General features: G+C 32.4%; 6 protein-coding genes across 7 annotated transcripts; all 6 read right to left on the bottom strand.

The window, feature by feature from the left end:
* Window positions 1-403: 403 nt before the first annotated feature.
* Window positions 404-3,114, bottom strand: LOC118449327 (peroxisomal N(1)-acetyl-spermine/spermidine oxidase). The gene is made up of 7 exons (XM_035883768.2): window positions 2,957-3,114; window positions 2,610-2,825; window positions 2,061-2,411; window positions 1,585-1,776; window positions 1,155-1,480; window positions 811-1,089; window positions 404-736 (listed from the first exon to the last, which is right to left on the bottom strand). Exons 1-7 carry the CDS (start codon window positions 3,022-3,024, stop codon window positions 564-566), a joined length of 1,605 nt encoding a protein of 534 aa, XP_035739661.1. The 5' UTR covers window positions 3,025-3,114; the 3' UTR covers window positions 404-563.
* A 429-nt stretch (window positions 3,115-3,543) lies between these two features.
* On the bottom strand, window positions 3,544-5,195 carry LOC118449279 (odorant receptor 49b-like). The gene is made up of 4 exons (XM_035883660.2): window positions 5,081-5,195; window positions 4,277-4,757; window positions 3,970-4,197; window positions 3,544-3,902 (listed from the first exon to the last, which is right to left on the bottom strand). The coding sequence occupies exons 1-4, from the start codon at window positions 5,180-5,182 to the stop codon at window positions 3,559-3,561; spliced, it is 1,155 nt and encodes a 384-aa protein (XP_035739553.2). The 5' UTR covers window positions 5,183-5,195; the 3' UTR covers window positions 3,544-3,558.
* An 884-nt stretch (window positions 5,196-6,079) lies between these two features.
* LOC118449278 (odorant receptor 10-like) lies at window positions 6,080-8,680 on the bottom strand. The gene is made up of 5 exons (XM_035883659.2): window positions 8,669-8,680; window positions 7,787-7,896; window positions 7,258-7,315; window positions 6,486-7,194; window positions 6,080-6,420 (listed from the first exon to the last, which is right to left on the bottom strand). The coding sequence occupies exons 1-5, from the start codon at window positions 8,678-8,680 to the stop codon at window positions 6,080-6,082; spliced, it is 1,230 nt and encodes a 409-aa protein (XP_035739552.1).
* Window positions 8,681-8,701: 21 nt separating this feature from the next.
* On the bottom strand, window positions 8,702-10,375 carry LOC118449277 (odorant receptor 70a-like). Its single transcript, XM_035883658.2, has 3 exons — window positions 10,037-10,375; window positions 9,126-9,834; window positions 8,702-9,052 (listed from the first exon to the last, which is right to left on the bottom strand). The coding sequence occupies exons 1-3, from the start codon at window positions 10,292-10,294 to the stop codon at window positions 8,712-8,714; spliced, it is 1,308 nt and encodes a 435-aa protein (XP_035739551.2). The 5' UTR covers window positions 10,295-10,375; the 3' UTR covers window positions 8,702-8,711.
* Window positions 10,376-10,951: 576 nt separating this feature from the next.
* On the bottom strand, window positions 10,952-14,982 carry LOC118449276 (uncharacterized). Its single transcript, XM_085662824.1, has 6 exons — window positions 14,753-14,982; window positions 13,807-14,515; window positions 13,408-13,747; window positions 12,262-12,421; window positions 11,360-12,071; window positions 10,952-11,292 (listed from the first exon to the last, which is right to left on the bottom strand). The coding sequence occupies exons 1-6, from the start codon at window positions 14,897-14,899 to the stop codon at window positions 10,952-10,954; spliced, it is 2,409 nt and encodes an 802-aa protein (XP_085518950.1). The 5' UTR covers window positions 14,900-14,982.
* Window positions 14,983-18,032: 3,050 nt separating this feature from the next.
* LOC146872393 (odorant receptor 22c-like) lies at window positions 18,033-20,562 on the bottom strand. 2 transcript variants are annotated; one of them, XM_085662716.1, is made up of 4 exons: window positions 20,059-20,562; window positions 19,162-19,870; window positions 18,884-18,991; window positions 18,033-18,388 (listed from the first exon to the last, which is right to left on the bottom strand). In XM_085662716.1, exons 1-4 carry the CDS (start codon window positions 20,323-20,325, stop codon window positions 18,384-18,386), a joined length of 1,089 nt encoding a protein of 362 aa, XP_085518842.1. In that variant the 5' UTR covers window positions 20,326-20,562; the 3' UTR covers window positions 18,033-18,383. The 2 variants fall into 2 exon arrangements, with proteins under 2 accessions (XP_085518842.1, XP_085518841.1); XM_085662715.1 differs by lacking the exon at window positions 18,033-18,388 and having other exon boundaries at window positions 18,651-18,991.
* Window positions 20,563-21,886: the final 1,324 nt, after the last annotated feature.

Raw genomic sequence — 21,886 nt, 5'->3', positions numbered from 1 at the left:
AAAATATAATATAGCTCGGAATGATGCAAATTCAACACTCGTTAAAATGTAGCACCGAGATTAAAACAACGATAGACGTAGAAATAAGTTAGAGCTCGTAGAACGGCTCAACAAGTAGCTAGATTATTCCTTATGAGAGCTTGTACATTAAGTTTTATTAAAGGTTATCAAGCTCGTAATTGTCGTTTAATAACGAAAACTTATTCATATAGCATATTCGAAATATTGCCACTCATGGTAATGATTTAGATTATGTTCGTTGATGGGGACCACTGGAATATAATAAAAATTGAAACGTGCAGAATGTGCTTCATCGTTCGTATCCATATTACTATTATACTAATACTATTATCTGTTTTATCATTGTTATCAAATAATTATTGAAATATATGCTGTTTATGTTATCTGGATTTAATAATGTGATTGATTGATCCGTGTCGTTCCATTTCGTAAAAATCCTTAAAATAAAATTTACTAGTATATAAATATACAAGCATACAAATATACTGATTTAATAATATTGGATATAAAAAAAAAAAAAAACAAAAAAAGAACAAATGCATTCACAATTTGCACGGAGAGTTTTGAGGAGGACCACCATATCTTTTTGTCAATTGAATTATTCGTTCCGCCTCACGTATTCCGCTAAGTCTGGCACCATGCACGGTACTATAATGTCCCGGGATCGTTGCTTCTCCAGCGAAGAAAAGAATCGGTGGAACCGGTTCGCACGTACCTGGATAAAGAACGGAAAAATCTGTATCTTATTTCTGAAAAGAAAATTTATTGGAAGGTAAGAATTATGAGCACCTGGAATAGGAGTGGCTAGATGACACTGATTGTTAACGGTGCTATTCATAGCCATGTAACTATATGAACCAGCAAAATATTGGTCGGAGCACCACTTGCTTCTGAGAATATTAGCTGGATATGGTAAGGTTGGATCACCGGTGAATTGCCGGAGCAAACGCGTTATAGAATCGACTATTTCTTCATCGGAACATAGTTCCATTTCTGCGGCTTCACGGCCACATATCCAAGCACATAATACATGTTGCGAACTTGGGAGTTCTTCGATGAAAGATATACCTAAAAGTCGAAAGCTATCTTTTCGTTCAAGGATCAAAAAGAATCGGAAAAAATTTCGAGAAAACCTTTAACCCAGTCGCATCTATCCGCTAATTCGTCGGCAGACCATGCCAACTTGATCCCTCCTTCTCGCCAAACCCAAAAAGGTCTAGCATACTCGAGAAATATCTTGTTAACGTATCCATACCCTAGTTTCGTTATCGCATCAATTTTCTCAGGTGGCAAAGCAGGACAAAAAAGTTTGTCGTGTTGATGTTTCAGTACACCAAGAGATAGAGTTACGATGACATAATCGGCTGGATATTCATCTCCGTCGCAACATTTTACCATAGCACGAGGACAGGAATCATCGATGACACCCCACCTGATGGAACTCACTGGTTTACAGTATCTGAAAAAAAAAAAAACGAAAACAATAAATAAATAAAACAAAAAGAAAGAAAAAGAAAAGAGGAAGCCGCAATTGATCGATTTTTTTTTTGAATTTAAACTTACTTGAGGCAACAGCTTGGCAAATCTCTAAGCAATGGTGCTAAAACACCGACATATCCAAGAGGCACTCTTACATTTCCACCGGGTATCTCTATGTAACTACCAAACTGATCGGCTGAGACCAGAGAAAGATCGTCACCGCAACGGCATCTAATGAAGTTGGTTAGACCGTACATTACCCTAGCCGCGTCATATCTGAAATATGAGAACGAAGGGAACGAATTTTTCTCACAATGCGAGCAATGACTAAGCCTTTAAGATTAATTCGTCATTAGGTTCGTCATAATACACCGAGATAACATCTAAAGTGGATGTTTAGCCTAAATATCTACATACATGGTGGAATATTTAAATAGGAACACCCGGATCTTTTAGTTTGCTTATATAAATTTTAATTATTAACAATCAAGAAAAAATATACAAGGTGTCCCCATTAAAATGGTCCACCCTGTATATACGAAGGTACATCGCAACTGTACCGTTGCTCCTCCGGGAAATTGTGTAGCTCTTGCTGTATTCTGACGCCCATGAAATTCAGCAACGTACCGTGGGTACGACCGCAACCCAAAGAGAAGAGAGCCGCTGCTTGTTGTTCGATCTGTCGGAAGGTATGATAAGCAATGATGCTGACCGGTAGATCGATCGCTCGACCATCGCTGGTACAAAAGAGTCCATGATTTGGTTCGGGTCTAGAGAGGGGTGCCTTTAAAAGTCCTTCCTGTGCCGCTAGAGTAAAAACAGGATTTGTCACGCTTCCACCTTCTATCCAGGTTGCTCCCATTTCAGCAACGACATCTCCCAACCAGCAAGAATGAATTCTACCGCCGGGCCTGAGATTCGGAACGATACATATACATAGTTCAGTTGGTTAATGTATCAAATGCGAGTACGAATAACCATTAGTTCTAATATCCATGATCTTAGTTTTCATTACCATAATACGTACCTATTCCATTAACAATTTATGAACTATATGTCACCATCTAAAATTATGATTCAAAATCGACATATCGTGGACAGAGTCTTACCTATCTGTTGCCTCCAGTATCGTAAATTTTTGCAGACCGCATTGCGCTAAACGATGCGCTGCTGATAACCCCGCCATTCCTGCCCCAATAATAATTACACTCGGTTCCGGTTTGCATGGATCCAACGTACAAGGATCCAACTGGCATGATTCGAATTTCGCCACTTTTGCACATGCTTCTTTCTTACCACCTCCGTTTTTTGCACTAGACAATAGCCTGTAAAATCCGAATGATCGTTTCATCTCGAATCACTAATCGATATGAACTTTTACATATTACCTTTAAATATTATCCCATTGTAGAGTTATTATATTATATTTCCATAGAAATCAATGCCGAGTAATTACCTTATAAGAATTTGTTTTAGAGTCCAAAACGGAACAGCGGTCCTCTTAAAGCGCATTTCATTTGACATAAACCGCTGTAACCGAAAAATTTATCATAAAGGCGGCGATTCCTAACCTCAGCCGAACTAAAACGTTGTCAGAGACACATTTCTTGTTGTAGAAACGTTGCTATGAGAAAGAGAAAAAAAACAGAAAGACAGGCTGACAGAAATATAATGTGCGCGAACAAAATTTCGAACGCTTTTGTATTGTTATTTAGATTCATCAGCGAGCGATTTAATATTATTAATTTGACAAAGGATTATACTCGATGTAGTAACACAATTGCGATTGTCTTAAAGTATAAAAAGACATAGGAAGGAAAATGTGCGATATATGTAATTCAAATGTTTTTAGACAAATAATTCAATCACACTTATGGTTAATTTCACTCATGGACTATATACAATAGTACTATTAGTAGCACGTGATTAAGAAAAGAAGAGAAATATTCTCGAGAGATAATTTTATTACAGGAAAGAAGAACAAGTATGTCAAGAATATTGTAACTCATAACCAATGCAAATCTTATACTGCTGGCCACATTTTATCGCATAAATCATTTATGTTTGTAATAACATAACGCGTAGTACCGATAGATATGAGAGTGATGTTTTGACGATACTCATGAAAGTTCGCATGTTAACCGGGAAAAAATAACCTGCCGCTATTTCAACGAGTTGTTGAGATCTCATCAAAAGGAAGATCAAATCCTTCCTCCAAGATATTGGAAAATCATACCATGCACTTGTATAAGCGGCATACCCAACTTGTTCCATTTGATTTCTCAAATATTCTCCGACGTAACTGTATATAAGTAGTTGCAACAAAAAAGTACTAAGTACTGTCAGCGACTTGGCGATCATGAAAATATCGGAATACTGCAGAGCCAAAATGCATTGAAAACCTTAAAAAAATAAAAACGTCTTTGATTTAAGTAATCGAATTATAACATATTACATACTTATAATTACCTATAATACAGATGAGTATACAACTGACGAATAACTGTGCTATAAGAACGAAGCTGATCGTATTGACGAGATAATCGGCCAAAATTAATAATTCGCTGTATCTCGATAAAAGATTTTCAAACTCTCGTTTCATCCCTTTTTTGTATTTACATCGTGTAAACTGAATCTTTAATATTTCAACTTGTCCACAGACATGTAGTACAATACCAAAGAAAAGACAATCGTTACCTTCAAAGTGAAACGTATACTTTTCTACGTAACTCGTAATAATTTTTTGAAAGTATGAATAATAAGAAAGATACGTTACCGATATTGCCATTGCACGTACTAATCAACAATACGATATCCAACGTAGAAATGCAACAGTATAGTACAATGGAAACATTGAAATTTCCCAAAGTGCAATCGGAAGGCATCGGATAACTCAACGTTTTGGGAAGACTCATCCTCGTACCATTTATAATTGTTTCTTCGGAGCCCATGAAGAAAGGTGCAATCATGAAGATCGACGTTGCAATGTAGGAGAAACATATAAGGCTGGAACATAAGCTTCTGCCGATGAAAGCGTGTCTTTTCATAATTCCAAGATCTTCCGACGATTTAGTTTGCAAATAATCCCTTACAGCTTTTTCATAATTTTCGATCAAATATCGAAAATGAAATCGATAACAGCCAATCTTAATGATTGCCATTATATTGCATGCGATTATTGCTAGACTGTCCAAATTGGCATTGCTACTGTTACAGCCAGCAAGAAGTTCTTTACATTGAAATAAAACCATCAGGATCTGTAGAGAAAGAAGATAATCCGTCGAAAGATCTTTTTTCTTCAAACAAAAATATTGTCCAAAAAAAAAAAAGAAAATTATTAATCCAAATAGATGATCTTGATTAAACGTTATGGATCTTTATCTATATGTTATGTCTTTTTGATATTTATTACAAATGTCATTTCGATGTAACTTAAATACCAGAACAACTCAAATGCCCATGTAACAAATCCAATGAAATTGATTACTTGAAAATATTAGAATTAATGTTTGGGATAAGTATCATAGTATTTTTTTCTGGTCCAGATAGATCTTCCAAATAAAAGATAGAAATGATTTACCTGAATAATCACTGTTACGACGGATCGAACAGTCGAAAAAAAATTGTAATCCTGAAGAGGCCAAACACCTATTGGTAATGTTAAGAACTTGTAAAAGGTCATCGCGTAGGCAATGTCGTCGTTCCACGGCTTTTTTTCCATTTTCGGTTGATGATCTCTCCCAGTGCTGATTGAACACTATCATTCATCGTCATTTTATCGACTATCATACCACTTTCGTAATAGATACGAGACGAGCAGTTAGGTAGCGAGAAACATTTCCTGACTCATTTCTTATTTAATCTGAACGCTATCGCTGCAATCGTTCTTACCCTTTTCTTAGTTTTTTTTTTTTGCTCTGAGCATGCGCCACGAATGTTTCAACTTGTATTTCGATAGATCCGATAGTGTTTCCATTACGTTCTAGAAAGATACCATACGAACGTCGAAGAGTTTGGTTTGATCGGCTGGTATTGTTTAACGAAGAACTCAAGATTGTTAACGAATTTGTTCACAAAAATGAGAAGAAAAGAAGAATTGAAAAGAGACGACGTCAAATTTAAAAACAAGGTTCGTTTTACCATATAGAATATATTATATATCATAATAATATTTGAATATCTTTTGGAAGTGAATATAATGTGTTGTAGATCGAAGAATGAATATTAATTAGATATTAAGAAATTAATGTCCTACATTTAGTTTGTTTAAAATTTATTGAAATAGGAGTTAAAAGTGCGTTAGGGAAACTATGTCTCTTCTCTCTTTCGTATAGATTCTTCTTTCTGCATCTACCTAAAACTGTATTATAACTTATTATTATAATAAAAATAATAATGATATTAAAGATAATAATTTATTATTAACAACGGCTAAAAATAAAAACAATTTTGATCGCATTCCTTCGACAATTTCAATCGATTACATCTATTATTTTTTTTAATGAATTCGTGATCATAAATTACTATAAATTTTTATTATCTAATAATCATTTGCTGTTTATAAATAGGACAAATGCAATCATTCTTCGAATACAATTCGTAAGACGGAAAAATATGAAAAAGATGCCTTCAAAATGTTCTTGAAGCTTTCTATATCCATAGGATAAAATCTTCCGGCTCTCAAGCGAAACGGTTTATGCGCTCTCATAATTATGAATATTAAATTTCGAACGTTACTCGGTGACAATTCGTACCAAGGATAATCATAAATCACATTGTAAATATCCTGAGTTAATGACGAGAGAAAATCCCCGGCATAGCTATATAAGAAAATTTGTATCAAGATGACAATGAACGCGACGGTAGCCTTGATGAGAGGAACTATATCATTTTGTTTGGACAGCAACAATATTTGTATCCCTAAAAATTAGAAACTATATTAAGATCGATTAGAAATTCGTGATTAAAAAATACAAATGTATTACCTGTTAAACAGATGTGCACTCCATTGGTCATTAAAAGTATTAAAAGAACGTTAGCGAAAGTGTCCTCGACTCGTCGAGCAAGATCCAATAAATGCGAGTGCTTATCAATGAATTGCCTGATTTTTGGAACACGATCCTCCTCCTTTTCCATTTTAAATTCTTCCAACAATATTCTTAGTGTATCGAACTGACCACAAATCTGCATAGAAATTCCAAAGAAAAAAACATCGTTTCCACTTTCAATAAGTACTGCGTTAAATAGCTGAATTGACTGTAAAACGAAAACTGTCCAATAAATAGATGTTGACATATTGCCAAAGGCACACATAGTCCGAAGAGGTATTCGTTTAGGGAACTCTTCGCTCGAGGTTATGTTCTCCTGCTGGGAAGCCTCCGGTGAAGAAATGGCGTCCAATATAATCGCTGTAATGATGACAAAAGCGAAGCTCATCTGCATACGGCCCACAAATTTGCCACGTTGGCTATATTTCAACATGATCTTCCTTGCAGACGAACTGTCGACGATAGCGGACCAATTGTTCAATGCTGATATAAGGATCTTCCGTAGATCATTTCGATGCAACTTGATGAAGATCAATTTTGTCAGACCTCCCACCGTTGAAAGCGAAATTCCAAAAAAATCCAATGTCTCATCGATGCTACCGCAACTCAGTCGGATTTCCATCAGAATGGAAACTAGTGTACCAAACTGTGATAGATAATACCAATCAAGAAATAATTTACAATCTATCCGATGTAACGTCTAAAGCACCTTGTCACATTTACAATGACATTCTCTATTCTTGATAAGTAAAAGTATTGCAGTACCCCTAAAACGAACGCTATGACGAAACGAATTGTTGAAAATATTCCTTCCTCCTGTAGCGGCCACGTGCCAGTTGCCCAAGTTATACATTTGTATATCCATAGTGCATTGGTGGAGTCAGTATTCCAGATTACATCGTCACTGTTCATTTTTTCAGATGCACTTACGACGACACGACACTCGCGATACGATTCGAGAGAATAAAAGAAGAGAAATAAATAAGAAAGAAAGAAAGAGAAAGAAATAAAAGAGGAAGAAGAAGTTTTTATCAAATGCAAAAAAGTGTATGCTTCAAACTGTCGTATATATTATTCGAGCAAGATCGTGAAACAAAATTGATGGGGAATAGTAAAGATATGGGAAATTGTAGACAAGCATCGTAATTTCTACTGAATACAACGAACTACGACCTTTTGCCTGAACGGTAATATTAGACTATATCGCATAATTTTAGGTTTGGTTATATTTTTCATACCATATGCGTAACTGAATTACAGCGCCGTCGAATACAATTTCTGCAGCATTTATGTCTACAAATGGTAGACATCGCAGAAGCCTTTGACGTTGTTCACGATGAGCATCTTCCTCGTAAATATATTTTTTTTAAGTAACATTCAGGTAAGAAAATTTATTTCATATGAATTATATATTATCGAGATGTTAGGTTTATTTTATATTTACCTACGAATACAAATGTCGAGCATAAAGAGAATCATTCATTAAAGGGGCTGAACATAATAAATATTATTGGAAAAGAATTTATTGGTGTTATGAAAAAAATTTTGATATAACCGCACTACAGGAGTTATTTTTTTGAAGTAATCGACACAATGAAAACTATATTAAAATATAATTATTACAATAGTTTAAATTGTATCGACGATATATACAATTTTTTTTTTTTGTGAAAGATATATGTTAAGTGTAAGAAATGTGATTTGTGGAATTCATTCGTGCGATATGACTCGTGAAATGAATTAATTGGGTGAAGTGTAACTAATGAAATGCATTAAGTTCGTGAAATGTGATATTCATATTGTGTTTATCTACGTGAAAAATAATTTGATTTAACTATTATAATAATTGATTAACTATTAATAGTTTGATTCAACTACAAAAATTTGATATCATCATCAAACTTTAAATGTAGCAATATATTTCTTTACGCTAGACTACAAGTTTAAATCTAGCTTTAGACAAGATATAAGTTACGAGTCACAGAGACGTAAAAAACATCGGATATCGATGTATTAAATAATATTTTATCCAATTTGAACAAATTGAATTATTTCTTTGATACGTAATAAAAGAAGACATGACGTAGATATGCTTAATTACTACCAATTTTATTACTTACAGTGATCATCATTTTCTATATTACAAATGGAACACATATAACATCACTCTTCGAATGCGATTCGTAAAACAGAAAAATATGAAAAAGAAGCCTTTAAAATGTTCTTAAAACCCGTCATGTCCATAGGATAGAATCTTCCAGCCGTGAGAAGCAATGGTACGTGTGTTCTCATAATTATAAACACAAAATTTCGAACGATACTCGGTGGTAATTCATACCAAGGACAATTAGAAATCACTTGGCAAATTTCTTGGGATAATGATGAAAGATAATTCCCGACGTAACTATATAGAAAAAGTTGTCCTAAAATGATGATAAACGCAACGACAGCTTTGACAAGAGGAACTATATCGTTTTGTTTATATAACAACATGATTTGTATCCCTAAAAGTTGGAAATTGGATCAGTATCAGGGAGACATTAATGAATCTTATATCAGAGTAAAAAATAGTATTACCTGCTAAACAAATGTGCAATCCACTTGTCATTAGAATTACCAAAAGAATATTATTATAGGTATTCTCGAGTAGTCTTGCAAGATTCAACAGATGCGAGTGCCTCTCAATGAATTCCTTGATTTTATGAACACGATTCTCTTCATCCAACATTTTAAATTCGTTATGAAATATTTTGAGTGAATCGAACTGACCACAAATATGCATAGCAATTCCAAAGAAAAATACGTCATTTCCAGTGTCGACGAAAACAGCATTCAACATCTGGATCGTCTGTAAAATGAAGACTGTCCAATAAGTTGATGTTGATATGTTGCCAAAAAGACACATTGTCCTTAAAGGTATCCGTTTAAGGATATCTTCGTTCAAAGTGCCATTATCCGACTGAGATAAGTCTAATTTTGGTAAAGCATCTAATATCATTGCTGAAATTATGATCAATGCAAAGCCCATTTGTACGCGGCATACCAACTTGCCTCGTTCCGTATACTTTAACATTATCTCCTTCACCGAAGAAATAGCAATGATCGAGGACCAATCCTTCAGCGCGGACAAGATAATTCTCTGTAAATCCGTTCGATGTAACTTGATGAATATTAATTTCATTAAACCAGAGAACGTTGATGCTGCAGCTCCAAGAAAATCAAGAGTCTCATCGGTGTTCCCGCAATTCAATTGGACTTCCATCAGAACGGAAACTAATGTACCGAACTGTCGTAGACGATACGAAACCATAGATGATACGCACCAAAAACCAAAAAGTTGTGTACGTTTAATACTTATAATATTTCTCTTTTTATTTTTCTTTTTTTTATGGCGAAGTGATGTAAAGAGGTAAACAACTTATCGCGACGTGTCTGTCTTCTTTGCAATGACATTTTATATTTTTTCTAAGTGAATATTATTGTACTACCTCTAAAACGAAGGATATGCCAAAACGAATCATCGCAAATATTCCTTCATCCTGTAGCGGCCACGTGCCAATTGTCCAAGTTATATATTTGTATATTTTTAAAGCATTGGTGGAGTCGGTATTCCAAACTATATCATCGTTCGCCATTCTGTTAGGTTCACTCGTGACGACACAATGTCCGCGATACGATACAAGAAAATAAAGGAATAGAAAGGAGTATAGGTGGAAGGAAAAGTTTGCAGATGCATCTAAGTGCATAGATCAAACTAACCCATGTATTATTCTTGCATGATCTAAACGTAATTGTTAGGAATGAGAAAAGGACTATGGGAAAATGCACACTAGTTCCGTAATTTATACCCGATGTAACAAAGTACGACCCTTTAACCTAAGTGCCAACATTATGGACAATATCACATTATTTTAGGCTGAGTTATATTTTTCTGAATTATAGTGTCGAGTGAAGTTTCAATGTCTATGGATACTGAATGAAGGTTTTCCAATAACATTTTTATCGTATCTTGTCGAGTAATACGAAGATAAGAAAGTACAATATATTTCTCTTGCAAATGTACTCTACAATTGTAGATATATGTTTTTCATTCCTAATGACTAAATGCAAATGTTCAACGTGCAGAATGTTTTTCATCAAACGAACTGGACATAACAATTTCCATTGGAGGAAACCGCAAGAAATTAAGCTATGAGCGTATAGTGGTAAGTTTATAAAAATAAAAAAAAAAAATAAAAAAATCAAATACAATCCAAATACGATCAAGACACAATTTAGATTAAAACTAGTTGATCATGAATTAAATCTTTTTCTATACCGTTATTTACACAGGAACACTTGATGTAAATAGAATTAATTAAGACGAGAAGAATAAAATTTTATTACTTACATCATTGTAGTGTTCACTCTGCAAATACAATTCGTAAAAGAGAAAATAATGAAAAACATGTTTTCACAATGTTCTTGAAATTCTCAATATCCATGATATAAAACCTTCCCGCCGTAAGATGAAATGGTATATGTGTTTTCATAATTATAAACATCAAATTTCGCACGTTATTCGGTGAGAATTCATACCATGGACAATTGTAAATCACTTGGCAAATATCTTGGAATAATGATGATAAAGAATCACCTGCATAGCTATATAAAAAAAGTTGTACTAAGATGATGATGATCACAGAGCTCACTTTGGTGAAAGGAACAATGTCGATGTTATTAGACATAATAATGATTTGTATTCCTAAAAATTGAAAATTATATTAATGTTACAGAGTCTTTTATAATGAAAACGTTAGAAAATCTAATACCTGCTAAACAAGTGTGAAATCCATCGGTCATTAAATTCACTAAAAGAATATTAGTTAGGGTGTTCTCAAGTCGTTGAGCAAGTTCCAACAGATGGCAGTGTCTACGAACAAATTTTTCGATCTTCAAAACTCGATCCTTCTCATCATTCGCTTTAAAATCATCACAAAGAATTCTTAGTGCGTCGAGTTGACCACAAATATGCATGGCAATAGCAAAAAATAAAACATCGTTTCCCATATTAACAGCTATCGAATTCAATAACTGAACTCCTTGTAAAACGAAGACTGTCCAATAACTTGACGTTGACATGTTGCCGAAAAGACACATAGTCCGAAGTGGAATCTGTCTAATATTCTCTTCACTCAAAGTGGTATTGTCCTGCTGTAAGGAATCTGATGTTGGCACAGCATCCAGTATCATCGATCCAATGATTAACAGACCCAAACTCATTTGTACGCGGCATACCAGCTTGCTTCGATGAGTATATTTCCATATTATCTCCTTTGCTGAAGAATTTTTTACCTCTATCGACGACCAATCCTTAATTGCCGATAAAAGGATTTTTCGTAAATCTTTTTGGTGTAACTTGACAAAAATTAATTTTGTTAAACCCGTTGTCATTCCTGCTGTCAATCCAAAGAACTCTAATGTCTTGTCCGTATTGCCGCAGTTTAGTCGGATTTCCAATAGAACAGAAGCTAATAAACTAAACTGTGGTTAAAAAAAAAAATACGAGTTAAAAACAGTTCAAGATGATATTAAATTTTACATATACAGTACACTTAAAACATTTATAATTTTCTTTAATGTTTTTTTTTTTCTTCTAATACCTATATAACGATTTGTATGTCTTGCGTGCAACGATCTTTGTTATTTTTCTAAAGAAAAAGTACTGTATTACCTCCAAGATGAAGGCAATAGTGAAGCGAATCATCGCAAATATTCCTTCATCCTGTAAAGGCCATGTTCCAGTAGTCCATGTTATAAATTTGTATGTCCCTAAAGCATACTTGGCATCAGTATTCCAGACAACGTCTTCCATATCCATTTTTTTTGATAAACTTTCAAAGACACGTTATGATATTTTCAATATGATACCGCAGAATAAAAGAGGAGAAAGTTTTCATCATAATCCATCAAAATGTATGGATCAAACTGTCACGTGTATTATTACCGCATGATTGCGAGGAACAAGTTAAACGTAATTGATGGCGATGAGTAAAGCTATGGGAATATGCACGCGAGCTTCGTAATTCATGCTTAATGCAACAAACTATGAACTTATGCATGAGCGATAATATTACAGAGTATATCGTATAATTTTATGTTCGGTTATATTTATCATACCATATGCATAGCTGAATTATAGCATTGTCGAATTTCCTTTCTATGGAATTCATACCTTTAACGTCATTTTTTGGAAAGCGTCTTCTTGGTAAATATTTTGTACAGTAATATTGTAGTAAGAAAATGTACTCTTTTTCTCTCTCTCTCTCTTTCTCTCTCTCTTTCTCTCTCTCTTTCTCTCTCTCTTTCTCTCTCTCTTTCTCTCTCTCTTTCTCTCTCTCTTTCTCTCTCTCTTTCTCTCTCTCTTTCTCTCTCTTTTCTTCGATCTATTTTATTGATGATGAATATATTTTACTTATGCTTACTAATAAAATTGTTGAGTAACCGTAGAGCTTCGCAACAAAACAATCTCGACACAGTCCACTGTAGAAGGACTTCGTTGGTGTTGTGTATAGTGAATTTTAAACATGGTGATAAGAGGATAAATCAAGGTTGCAAAGGGAATATGAAATTAGAAAAAAAATGGATCGCAAAGATGAATCAAAAATCAAGTAAGTTTGAAAAATAAACTTCCTATTAACGGTATCGTAGAGGTACTATTAGAAATAATATTTTTCTTTTCGTTGAGTTTATTTCATTCAACTATACAATTAAGTTATAATGGATAATAGTAGACGATAAGTTATTAAGCTTAATTAGGATTATTTTTATTACTTACACTGATCATCATTTCGTATGATGCAAACGAAATATGTATTGTCATTTGTCGAATACTATTCGTAAGAGAGAAAAATATGAAAAAAATGCTTTTAGGATGCTCTTGAAATTTTCCATATCCATAGCATAAAATTTTCCTGCTTTAAGGCGAAATGGTATGTGCGTTCTCATAATGATGAACTTTAAATTTCGTATAATATTCGGTGAGAATTCGTACCAAGGACAATTGTAAATCTCATGGTGAATGTTTTCGGACAACGATGACAGATAATCGCCAGCGTAGCTATAAAGAAAAAGTTGTCCGAGAAGTATGTTGAATAAAAGAACTGCTTTGATAAGAGGAATTAGGTCGCTTTGTTTCGATAACACAACTATTTGTATTCCTAAAAGTTTGAAAACGTAACGAATACATTCATACTCAAAAAGTTACGAAACTTATTACCTGCTGAACAGATGTGCAATCCATTGCCCATTAAAATTACCAAAAGAATATAATTGAAACTATTCCCGAGTCGATGAACGAGATCCAAGATGTGCGAATGTCTCTCAACAAATTCTTTGATTTTCTGAGCACGATTCTCTTCATCTTCCACTTTAAATTCTTCGCAAAATATCTTGAGTGCATCAAACTGACCGCAAATATGCATGGCAATTCCGAAGAAAAAAACGTCGTTTCCACAATCGAGGATTACAGCATCCAACAGCTGTACTCCCTGTAAAATGAAAACTGTCCAATAAGTAGACGTTGACATGTTGCCAAAGAGGCACATCGTCTTAAGAGGTATTCGTTTAACAATCTCATCGTTAGATGTGGTATTGTTCAAAAGAGATGACTCCGAAGCTGGCAGAGCATCCAATATCATCGTTGTAATGATAACCAGACCGAGGCCTATTTGCATACGGCATACCAGTTTGCCGTGATGTGTATATTTCAACATTATATCTTTTGCCGGAGATCTGTCGGCGAACATGGACCAGTCCTTCAGTGCTGACAAGATGATCCTCCGTAAATCCTCTTGATGTAACTTGATGAATATTAGTTTGATTAGACCGATCACCGATGACGCGGACACCCCAAAGAAATCCAAAGTCTCGTCGGTGTTGCCGCAACTCAGCTGGATTTCCATCAGAACGGAAACTAGTGCACTGAACTATGGTAGACGATATGAGTGAAGAAAGGATCGACTACCGAAATTGTTTTTAGACAGTTTAAAGCACACTCATAGCATCTTTCTTTCTCTTTTTCTCTTTTTTTTTTCTTTTTTTTTTTTTTTTCTTTTTTTATTATTCCAAAACGATCTCTTAAAGATCAACGATATATCGCGACGCGCCTGTCCTCGTTACAATGATATATTCTGTATTCCTGCAAAGTAAAAGTTTTGTTCTACCTCCAAAGCGAAAGCGATGCCAAATCGAATCATTGAAAATATTCCTTCGTCGTCTAGCGGCCATATGCCGGTTGTCCAAGTTATGTATTTGTATACTCCTAAAGCATACGTGGCGTCAGTATTCCAGACGACATCGTTCATCGACATTTTCTTAGATCCACTCGTGATGACACGACGTTCGTAATAAAATAGCGGAGAATAAAAGAAAAGAAAAAAGTAAAAGAGCTAGAGAAACTTTTCATAAACGCATCAAGATATAGATATCGATCAAACTATCTCGTGTATTATTCGTGATAGATCGCAAGGAATAAAATAAACGAAATTGATGGGGATGAATAAGAGCCATGGGAAATTGAACAGAAGCTTCTGTAATTCCTGGACATTACAAGGAACTATAGCTCTTTGTACGAACGGTAACATTATGAACGATAAGGCATAATTTGGTGTTGTTACATTTTTCTAACTATTGAGAATGTATCCAACTAAATTAAACCGTCCTCAAAATTGTGTTTCTGACATAACATTTATTCCTATTAATGGTAGACATCATAAACACCTTTTACACTCAGCAAGAAAAATATCCATTTTAACATTGAAGTAAGAAAATTAAGTTCTTCCGATACAAGTGTTTTCCTTCACTGGTAGGTACATTTTACGTAAATTTATCAATAAACATGATTATCAAAATTGAACAAAAATTGTAAATAGATAAATTAATAGTATAAACTCTTTCAATTGAATTCAATGGTGAAATTCAATAGATTGATTTAATGTTGTCGGTCGCATCTTAAAATAAAAAACATCGAGAATCCATTTTGAAAATATTTCATTTTCTATTTCGATACTTTGCCAATACGAAATGCAGAAAATATTTTTTCGTCACATGAAAATTAATACGTACTGTAACTTTATTTCTTTCTGTCAATATATTGTATAACCTTCATTCTTGTAACACTTCCAAAATTTTATTAAAATTACAGAAATTTATAGACATTTACTAAAATTACACTCCTTTTAGTTTGATATTATCTCATTGTATATATTATACAGCAAAATGTCATTAGTGACAATAATGTTTAAATTTAATTTATTCAGTAGCATATTTAACAAAAGCAGTATATATCGATAATAACTCTTCAAAGCAAGTTATATGAATAGATTAGTGTAATTTTAACAAAATTTATTTCTGATTTATAGAAAAAACAAACGAACGATTAACTTTTTGGACAACTTTTTAGAATATGTAAAGAAAATCATTCTTTCAACCATTTTGAAAGTATATAAAGCCAATCAATGCCGGAGATCATTTATATAATTACATAAAAGCACTTAAAAATATAATAAAAATAATGGGAACACTTGAAAATTATTGAAAATCATCTTTCCCATAGAACACTGACACATAATCAAGAAAATCGTAAAAATTGGAAATAATATATATAATTACAAAATAAAACTGTTTGCATAATTAATATTTAAAAAAGAAATTGCATACATATTATATATATGATAAAATAAGTATTTGTATAATTATAAAATAAAATATATCTATTTTATGTATAAATAATGAAAATTCAAATAAATCTTAACGTGAAGAAAAATTCAATTTGTACTCAATAAAAACTTATCATTATTTTCTTTATACGATTTACATAAGCGAAATCGTGTTAACTAGTTATATTCTCCTCCAAATTATGTCATTCTTGAAATAAATTTCAAGTTATGAACAAATCGAAATTTTTCCCACAAATCTGAATTTATATCAGGATCACATGACGTCCAAAGAGGTGTCACGTGAAATTGGATCATCTGCGGGTAAATTATATTTTCCTGTTCAAAAATTCAAATTACAGGGAGTGTGAATATTTTTCCAACAATTCTGAATTTCTATTAGAATCACATAAAGAGTGGAAAGAGAGATGGCACACGAAATCGAACCACCTCCAGGATAAATTATATTCTCCTGTGAATATTTTTAAGATATAAACAAATCCATCGTGAGGAATATAGAGATATTTTTCAATCGTCGACCAAAGTAGCTGCCTTTCTTAACGACGACTCAATCGATAAAGAAGAAATTTGTCTGTTATAAAATAAATTAGAAATAAATAAAATAAATTTAGAATCCCAGAAGTTTTGTTCATTTCTAAAAAAAAAAAAAAAAACAAAAAAAAAATGGTGATCGTGATAAATGAATAATATGACTTGATCGCTAAGCTTATATCGATAGAGGATCATTGATAAGCCAATAAGTTAGTAGAGAGAAAATCAAATGCACCGACAGTCAATAATTGCGCACGAAATAATGTTATTCACAAACTTTCCTCTATTAAGTGCTTCAATAAATAAAAATAAATAAGAAATAATAAAAATTAATGAGAAAAATAAAAATAATAAAGAAATAAAAACTTTTCAACGTGTCTCTTTAAGAAATTATTATAGAATTTTACTACATCTATTTATCTATTGAAGTATGATTAGCAATATAAAATGTATGTATTTTAATGTTTCCTTAGAATTAGAAAGGAAAGATTTTGTAAATGGCATTGAAATATGAACGAACGATTGTAATTATTCGTATCAAAATAAAAATAAAAATAAAAATAAAAATAAAAATAAAAATAAAAATCGTTGAAATTAATCAGAAAAAAGTTTGCTTACTTTAATTCTTCATTGACGTTCGCACGTTGAATGAAGAACGCTTTCGAATCTAAGAAACAATAAATGAGTTTGTTATCGCGACCAACGCAAACTTTATTTCGCGATAGTATGTAATATTATTAAAATATTTCTCAATTATACTCGATGTATATAAAATAAAATCGAAACTATAAATTATTTAATCTTAGTCGGATGAAAAGAAAGAATTTCGAAAAGAAAATTAATTCGATAAACGTCAAAGTCCATGAAAAGTCTATTTTTGTTGTTATTAGATGAAGGTAACGATTGCAAGTTGAAAATTTAATTGTATTATAATCATTTTCTAAGAATAGAGATCTCGTGTTTTTAACGAAAGCATACGTTATCTCAAAGAAACAGTTAAATATCATAGGATTAATGATTCGACTCATTTTTTTTTTTTTTTGAGGTTCAATTTAATAGCCAATTCATAAGCCAAATGTTCCAACTACATTATAATATATTCGTTTAGAATACCGAATATGTTGAATATGTCATCGTCCCTCTTTCCTTTTCTCAAGATTCATCGTCATAAACTAAACATTAACGTAAGCAGATAAACTTAAGATTCGTAAAATCACATGCCATCGTCTTGACTGGAGATAATAGAAAGTCTTCTTTTTCTTTAATTTTTTTATTCATACACACTCTCGCAAAGCATAGATGCTGTAAATTGTACATATATATGTACGTTTACATACACATTTCTAGGCAATGGTTCTCGCACACCTGTTGCACTTAGAAATTATAGCTTATACGAAGACCAACGCTTACTGACTGTAATGAGATTCTATATAATGAAAAGGTAGAAACATTTTGCTTGGAATACGAGCTGTCATCGAATATCTGTGAATCGTTCTCATTCAAGTTAATTATTACATGAAGCTTCCTTCATCGTTGCTTTGACATTTCGTGTTTTCTCTAATCTATCCTTTCATAGTTTATTAAAAAATCAGTCTGAAACATTTTTTCTCCGTAAAAAATCAAAGGAGACACGGTATGTGTAGACTATAAGAAAATATAATGAAACCATAATGGTATAGAAATAGAAGTCTATTCATAGAGTTCTAATTCATGAAATCAATCAATTCCATCTAATCTCCATGAGTGTCAATAATAATTTTCAATTGATTTTATAACTAATATAAAATGATTGACTTTGCTGTGTCATTGTCATAATAATAAAAGTAATAAATAGAAATACTTTTTTAACAAACCTTTATTCGTATAATGCTACTCTCAATACGGAAATATAAGAGCCCGAAGCTTTGATAATTTCTTTGAAAGTGAAAAAATTCATAGAAACGAATTTACCAGCTGTCACTTGACGTGGTATTCTACCATAGAAAATGACGAAGGCTAGATTTTTTATGACACTCGTGTCAAAAGTATACCACGGAGAATCATAAACACCGAGAACTAAATCGGCAGACTTTGATTCTAGCATATTACCTGCGTAAGAATAGATAAATATTTGAACAAGTAATGTGACGATTAGGACAGCGTGCTTGGTAGTTGCAATAATGTCATTAGCATCGAGCGAGACCAACATTTGAAAGCCTGGAAAATAATTTCGTTTTCACACTAAAACAATATATTTCTATAGGACATAATAATACACAGGGATGTATAAAAATATACATATATGGTATCTTTCATGATCATATCACGCGATTCTCCCTTAAACGAAAGTCCATTTGACAATAATAATAAATGAAAAAATAACATACCCTCGACGCAGAGAAGTAAAGCACTCATCAATAACTGTATCAATATTATCATGTTAAATGCTTCTTCTAAGTTATCAGCAAGACGAATCAAATGACAGTGTCTACGTACAAGTACGCCTATTTTTTTACAAGAAAGATTCTTCTTGTTCTCCAAATTGGCAAAATTCATTCTGAGTACTTCGAATTGACCGCAGAGATGCATTGCAATACCAAAAAAGAAGCCATCGTTTCCACAATGAGAGGTAGCATTAACAAAAATCTGCATAGTTTGAAGAAGAAGGATTGCAGTACGCCAAAATCCTGATTGATCGTTGAAAACGCAATAAGTTGACAAGAAATAACTCGTTACTTTTAAATTGTACGTTTCATTTCGATCGATATTTTGTGATAGAACGTAATTAAGTGGTAGAGTTCTGAAAATAAAGCTCATGCCAGATGCGTAACCTAAGTAAAGTATAGTTGCTGAAACGATTCTTCCTCTGGTAGTATATTTCATCACGATTTCTCTTTGATTTGAATCATCCAAAATTGAAAGATCTTCGACGATAGAAGATAGCAAGAAACGAGTATGTCGATAATTCAATCTCGTAAGGAATAACTTTGAGATACTGACGAGTGACGAAAGATCCATTAAAAATGCATCCATGGTATCATCGAGATCCACGCAGTGTCGATAAACCTCTAACGATAGACTGCTTATCGTACTCATCTAAATATATCGATTATGAGCTTTAAAATTTTTGTTTTGTAAAGTTAACAACATTGACTAACACATAATTTTTGTATATTTTATTGCAAGAGTCAACAAACTTTTCATTATTATAAGATTCAATGTGTTTAGATGATTCATTAATGTATCTCAACTGTTGAATTCTTATTGCTAATGCATCTACTAACTTGTATCAACATAGACAGGAACCAACGTAACTTGGATGACAAATTTTCCACATCAAATGGCCAAACTCCGATCAATCCAAGAAATGTTTTGTATAAGTTCAAAGCATATATTGTTTCTCTATTCCATTCTGATTTCCTCTTCATCTTAGGACATTGATTCACACAAAGAAACTCCGTTTTCTTTCTTCTTTCTTTAACTCGAATATTCGATATATCGAAAGAAAGAAACATAAAAGACGAGTTTGATGTTCTATCTACTTTGATCATTTATTCAGGTGAAAACCTTTTCTTTCCTTTCTAAAGGAGTATTGTACGATATACATATGTATATATATATGTATACGTATTAGGCCGAATGACATATCTTTAAAGAGCATACTATAACTATATCATCATGTTTCACTCGGGTCTTTACTTTTGTTACAATTGACAAGCAGAAAATATATATTTCTTCACTTTCGAAGTCTTTCATTCTTTTTAAAGACCTATAACGAAAGGGGAAGAAAATAGATGTAGTACGTGAATCGGTTCTTAAACTAATCAATTTTTCATACCTCATCGTTTGTATGAGTATCGTAAAACTAGTACGATCTTAGAACAGACGATAGTCCTTCGAAAATAGTATCTACGATAAGAACGGTTTTTAAACGATTATTATATATCTAATCATGAAAATACTCGAATGCTATTTAAATAATTGTTCAACAAAATAAAATTGTTTCTTTTTCTTTGTTTTTCTTTAGAAACAGAAACATTAATTTGTTAACACGATGTGTGTTAAAAATTTGAAAAAAGAAATAACGTTTTATTGCACCAAATATTAATTAAAATTTTGACATTTCTTTTATACGTATACATTGTAATACATTAAGTTTATTTCAAAATCTATAAAATTGTCGAATATATTATTACAATTTAAAAAATATTTTCAAGTAATAAATACCCTTAGAATATATTAATGATCTAATGCATACAAACTGCAAAGTCATAGTTTTACGATAGAAAAAAAATTAAGTCCTCATCTATCCTTCTATACTTATCGGTTTTGCAGTTAAAACGTTAAAAGTGACGAATTCACTGGAGGATCCACAAAACAATCGTATAATTACGAGATAAGCCTTATTTATGACTATTTAGTAATACATTTCAAATAAAATTATTCGTTCTCATGTAATAATATCGTGTAATAAGAAATTTCATAACGTATCACAATGGATCGTACGAATATTTGAATACGTATTAATAAATTTAATGATTTTCAATATGTGCAATTAAAAATATGTGCGACAATTTAGTTTTTTATTGAATTTCGTGAAAAAAAAAAAAAAAAAAAGAAAAGAAAAAACTTATGCAGTGACGTGATTTGTTTGTTATTTGCTAAATAGTCGAATAATAAGATTGTTTTCTTTTTTAAAGAAAAATAATAAAAAAACAAATAAAAATATTATGTGAAACAGTTAAAACTTATAAAGATAATTCGTTTATATCGTATAAATATACTTCCTTTTGACATAGTTAAAAAAAAAAAAAAAAAAAGAAAGATTTCAAATGAATCAAATGCGAATGAATGTATAACATAAATGGACTGAGTGAAATAGAAACACGATGTATTTCAAGGGATAAGTATATCTTAATGGCGAAAAATAGGATTTACAATTAACACTTTGAAAAAAAGAAAGGAAATACGAGGAACTCGTAGAATTGTTTGTCAAGGAATCATGTCATTTAATCGATAACTCATGTGCATACGACTAAAGGTAGAAAATAAATAAATCCATGAAGGAATGTCAACGATCATCTGGCACTTAAATCTTGGCATCGAGCCATA

The sequence above is a fragment of the Vespa mandarinia genome, chromosome 19 (assembly GCF_050613455.1).
Source record: "Vespa mandarinia isolate Hongniang chromosome 19, ASM5061345v1, whole genome shotgun sequence".
In the NCBI taxonomy this organism is placed as follows: Eukaryota; Metazoa; Arthropoda; class Insecta; order Hymenoptera; family Vespidae; genus Vespa; species Vespa mandarinia.
Note: the sequence above shows the minus strand (reverse complement) of the source record. Positions and strands in the feature narration are given on the sequence as shown.

Excerpts from the sequence above, each read along its gene's own strand:
- LOC118449276 (XM_085662824.1), bottom strand. The coding sequence starts at position 14,899 with ATGTCGATGAACGATGTCGTCTGGAATACTGACGCCACGTATGCTTTA. Across the intron at positions 12,422-13,407 it reads CGAATAGTATTCGACAAATG|TTTATCAAAAAAAATGGATA; the intron begins ACAATACATATT and ends TGTCTTTGAAAG. Across the intron at positions 11,293-11,359 it reads ATTTCACACTTGTTTAGCAG|GAATACAAATCATTATTATG; the intron begins GTATTAGATTTT and ends TTCAATTTTTAG.
- LOC118449278 (XM_035883659.2), bottom strand. Across the intron at positions 7,195-7,257 it reads GTCATTGTAAATGTGACAAG|TTTGGTACACTAGTTTCCAT; the intron begins GTGCTTTAGACG and ends TATCTATCACAG. Across the intron at positions 6,421-6,485 it reads AGTGCACATCTGTTTAACAG|GGATACAAATATTGTTGCTG; the intron begins GTAATACATTTG and ends TCTAATTTTTAG.
- LOC118449277 (XM_035883658.2), bottom strand. The coding sequence starts at position 10,294 with ATGCACTTAGATGCATCTGCAAACTTTTCCTTCCACCTATACTCCTTT. Across the intron at positions 9,835-10,036 it reads GCATATCCTTCGTTTTAGAG|TTCGGTACATTAGTTTCCGT; the intron begins GTAGTACAATAA and ends CGTCTACGACAG. Across the intron at positions 9,053-9,125 it reads ATTGCACATTTGTTTAGCAG|GGATACAAATCATGTTGTTA; the intron begins GTAATACTATTT and ends TCCAACTTTTAG.
- LOC146872393 (XM_085662715.1), bottom strand. The coding sequence starts at position 20,325 with ATGATCAAAGTAGATAGAACATCAAACTCGTCTTTTATGTTTCTTTCT. Across the intron at positions 19,871-20,058 it reads TCCTGTCTATGTTGATACAA|ATGAGTACGATAAGCAGTCT; the intron begins GTTAGTAGATGC and ends CGATATATTTAG. Across the intron at positions 18,992-19,161 it reads TTTACTTCTCTGCGTCGAGG|GCTTTCAAATGTTGGTCTCG; the intron begins GTATGTTATTTT and ends ATTATTTTCCAG.
- LOC118449327 (XM_035883768.2), bottom strand. The coding sequence starts at position 3,024 with ATGTCAAATGAAATGCGCTTTAAGAGGACCGCTGTTCCGTTTTGGACT. Across the intron at positions 1,777-2,060 it reads AATTTCCCGGAGGAGCAACG|ATATGACGCGGCTAGGGTAA; the intron begins GTACAGTTGCGA and ends CTCATATTTCAG. Across the intron at positions 1,481-1,584 it reads TTGCCAAGCTGTTGCCTCAA|ATACTGTAAACCAGTGAGTT; the intron begins GTAAGTTTAAAT and ends TTTTTTTTTCAG.
- LOC118449279 (XM_035883660.2), bottom strand. The coding sequence starts at position 5,182 with ATGACCTTTTACAAGTTCTTAACATTACCAATAGGTGTTTGGCCTCTT. Across the intron at positions 4,198-4,276 it reads TACGTGCAATGGCAATATCG|GTAACGATTGTCTTTTCTTT; the intron begins GTAACGTATCTT and ends TTCACTTTGAAG. Across the intron at positions 3,903-3,969 it reads TATACTCATCTGTATTATAG|GTTTTCAATGCATTTTGGCT; the intron begins GTAATTATAAGT and ends TATTTTTTTAAG.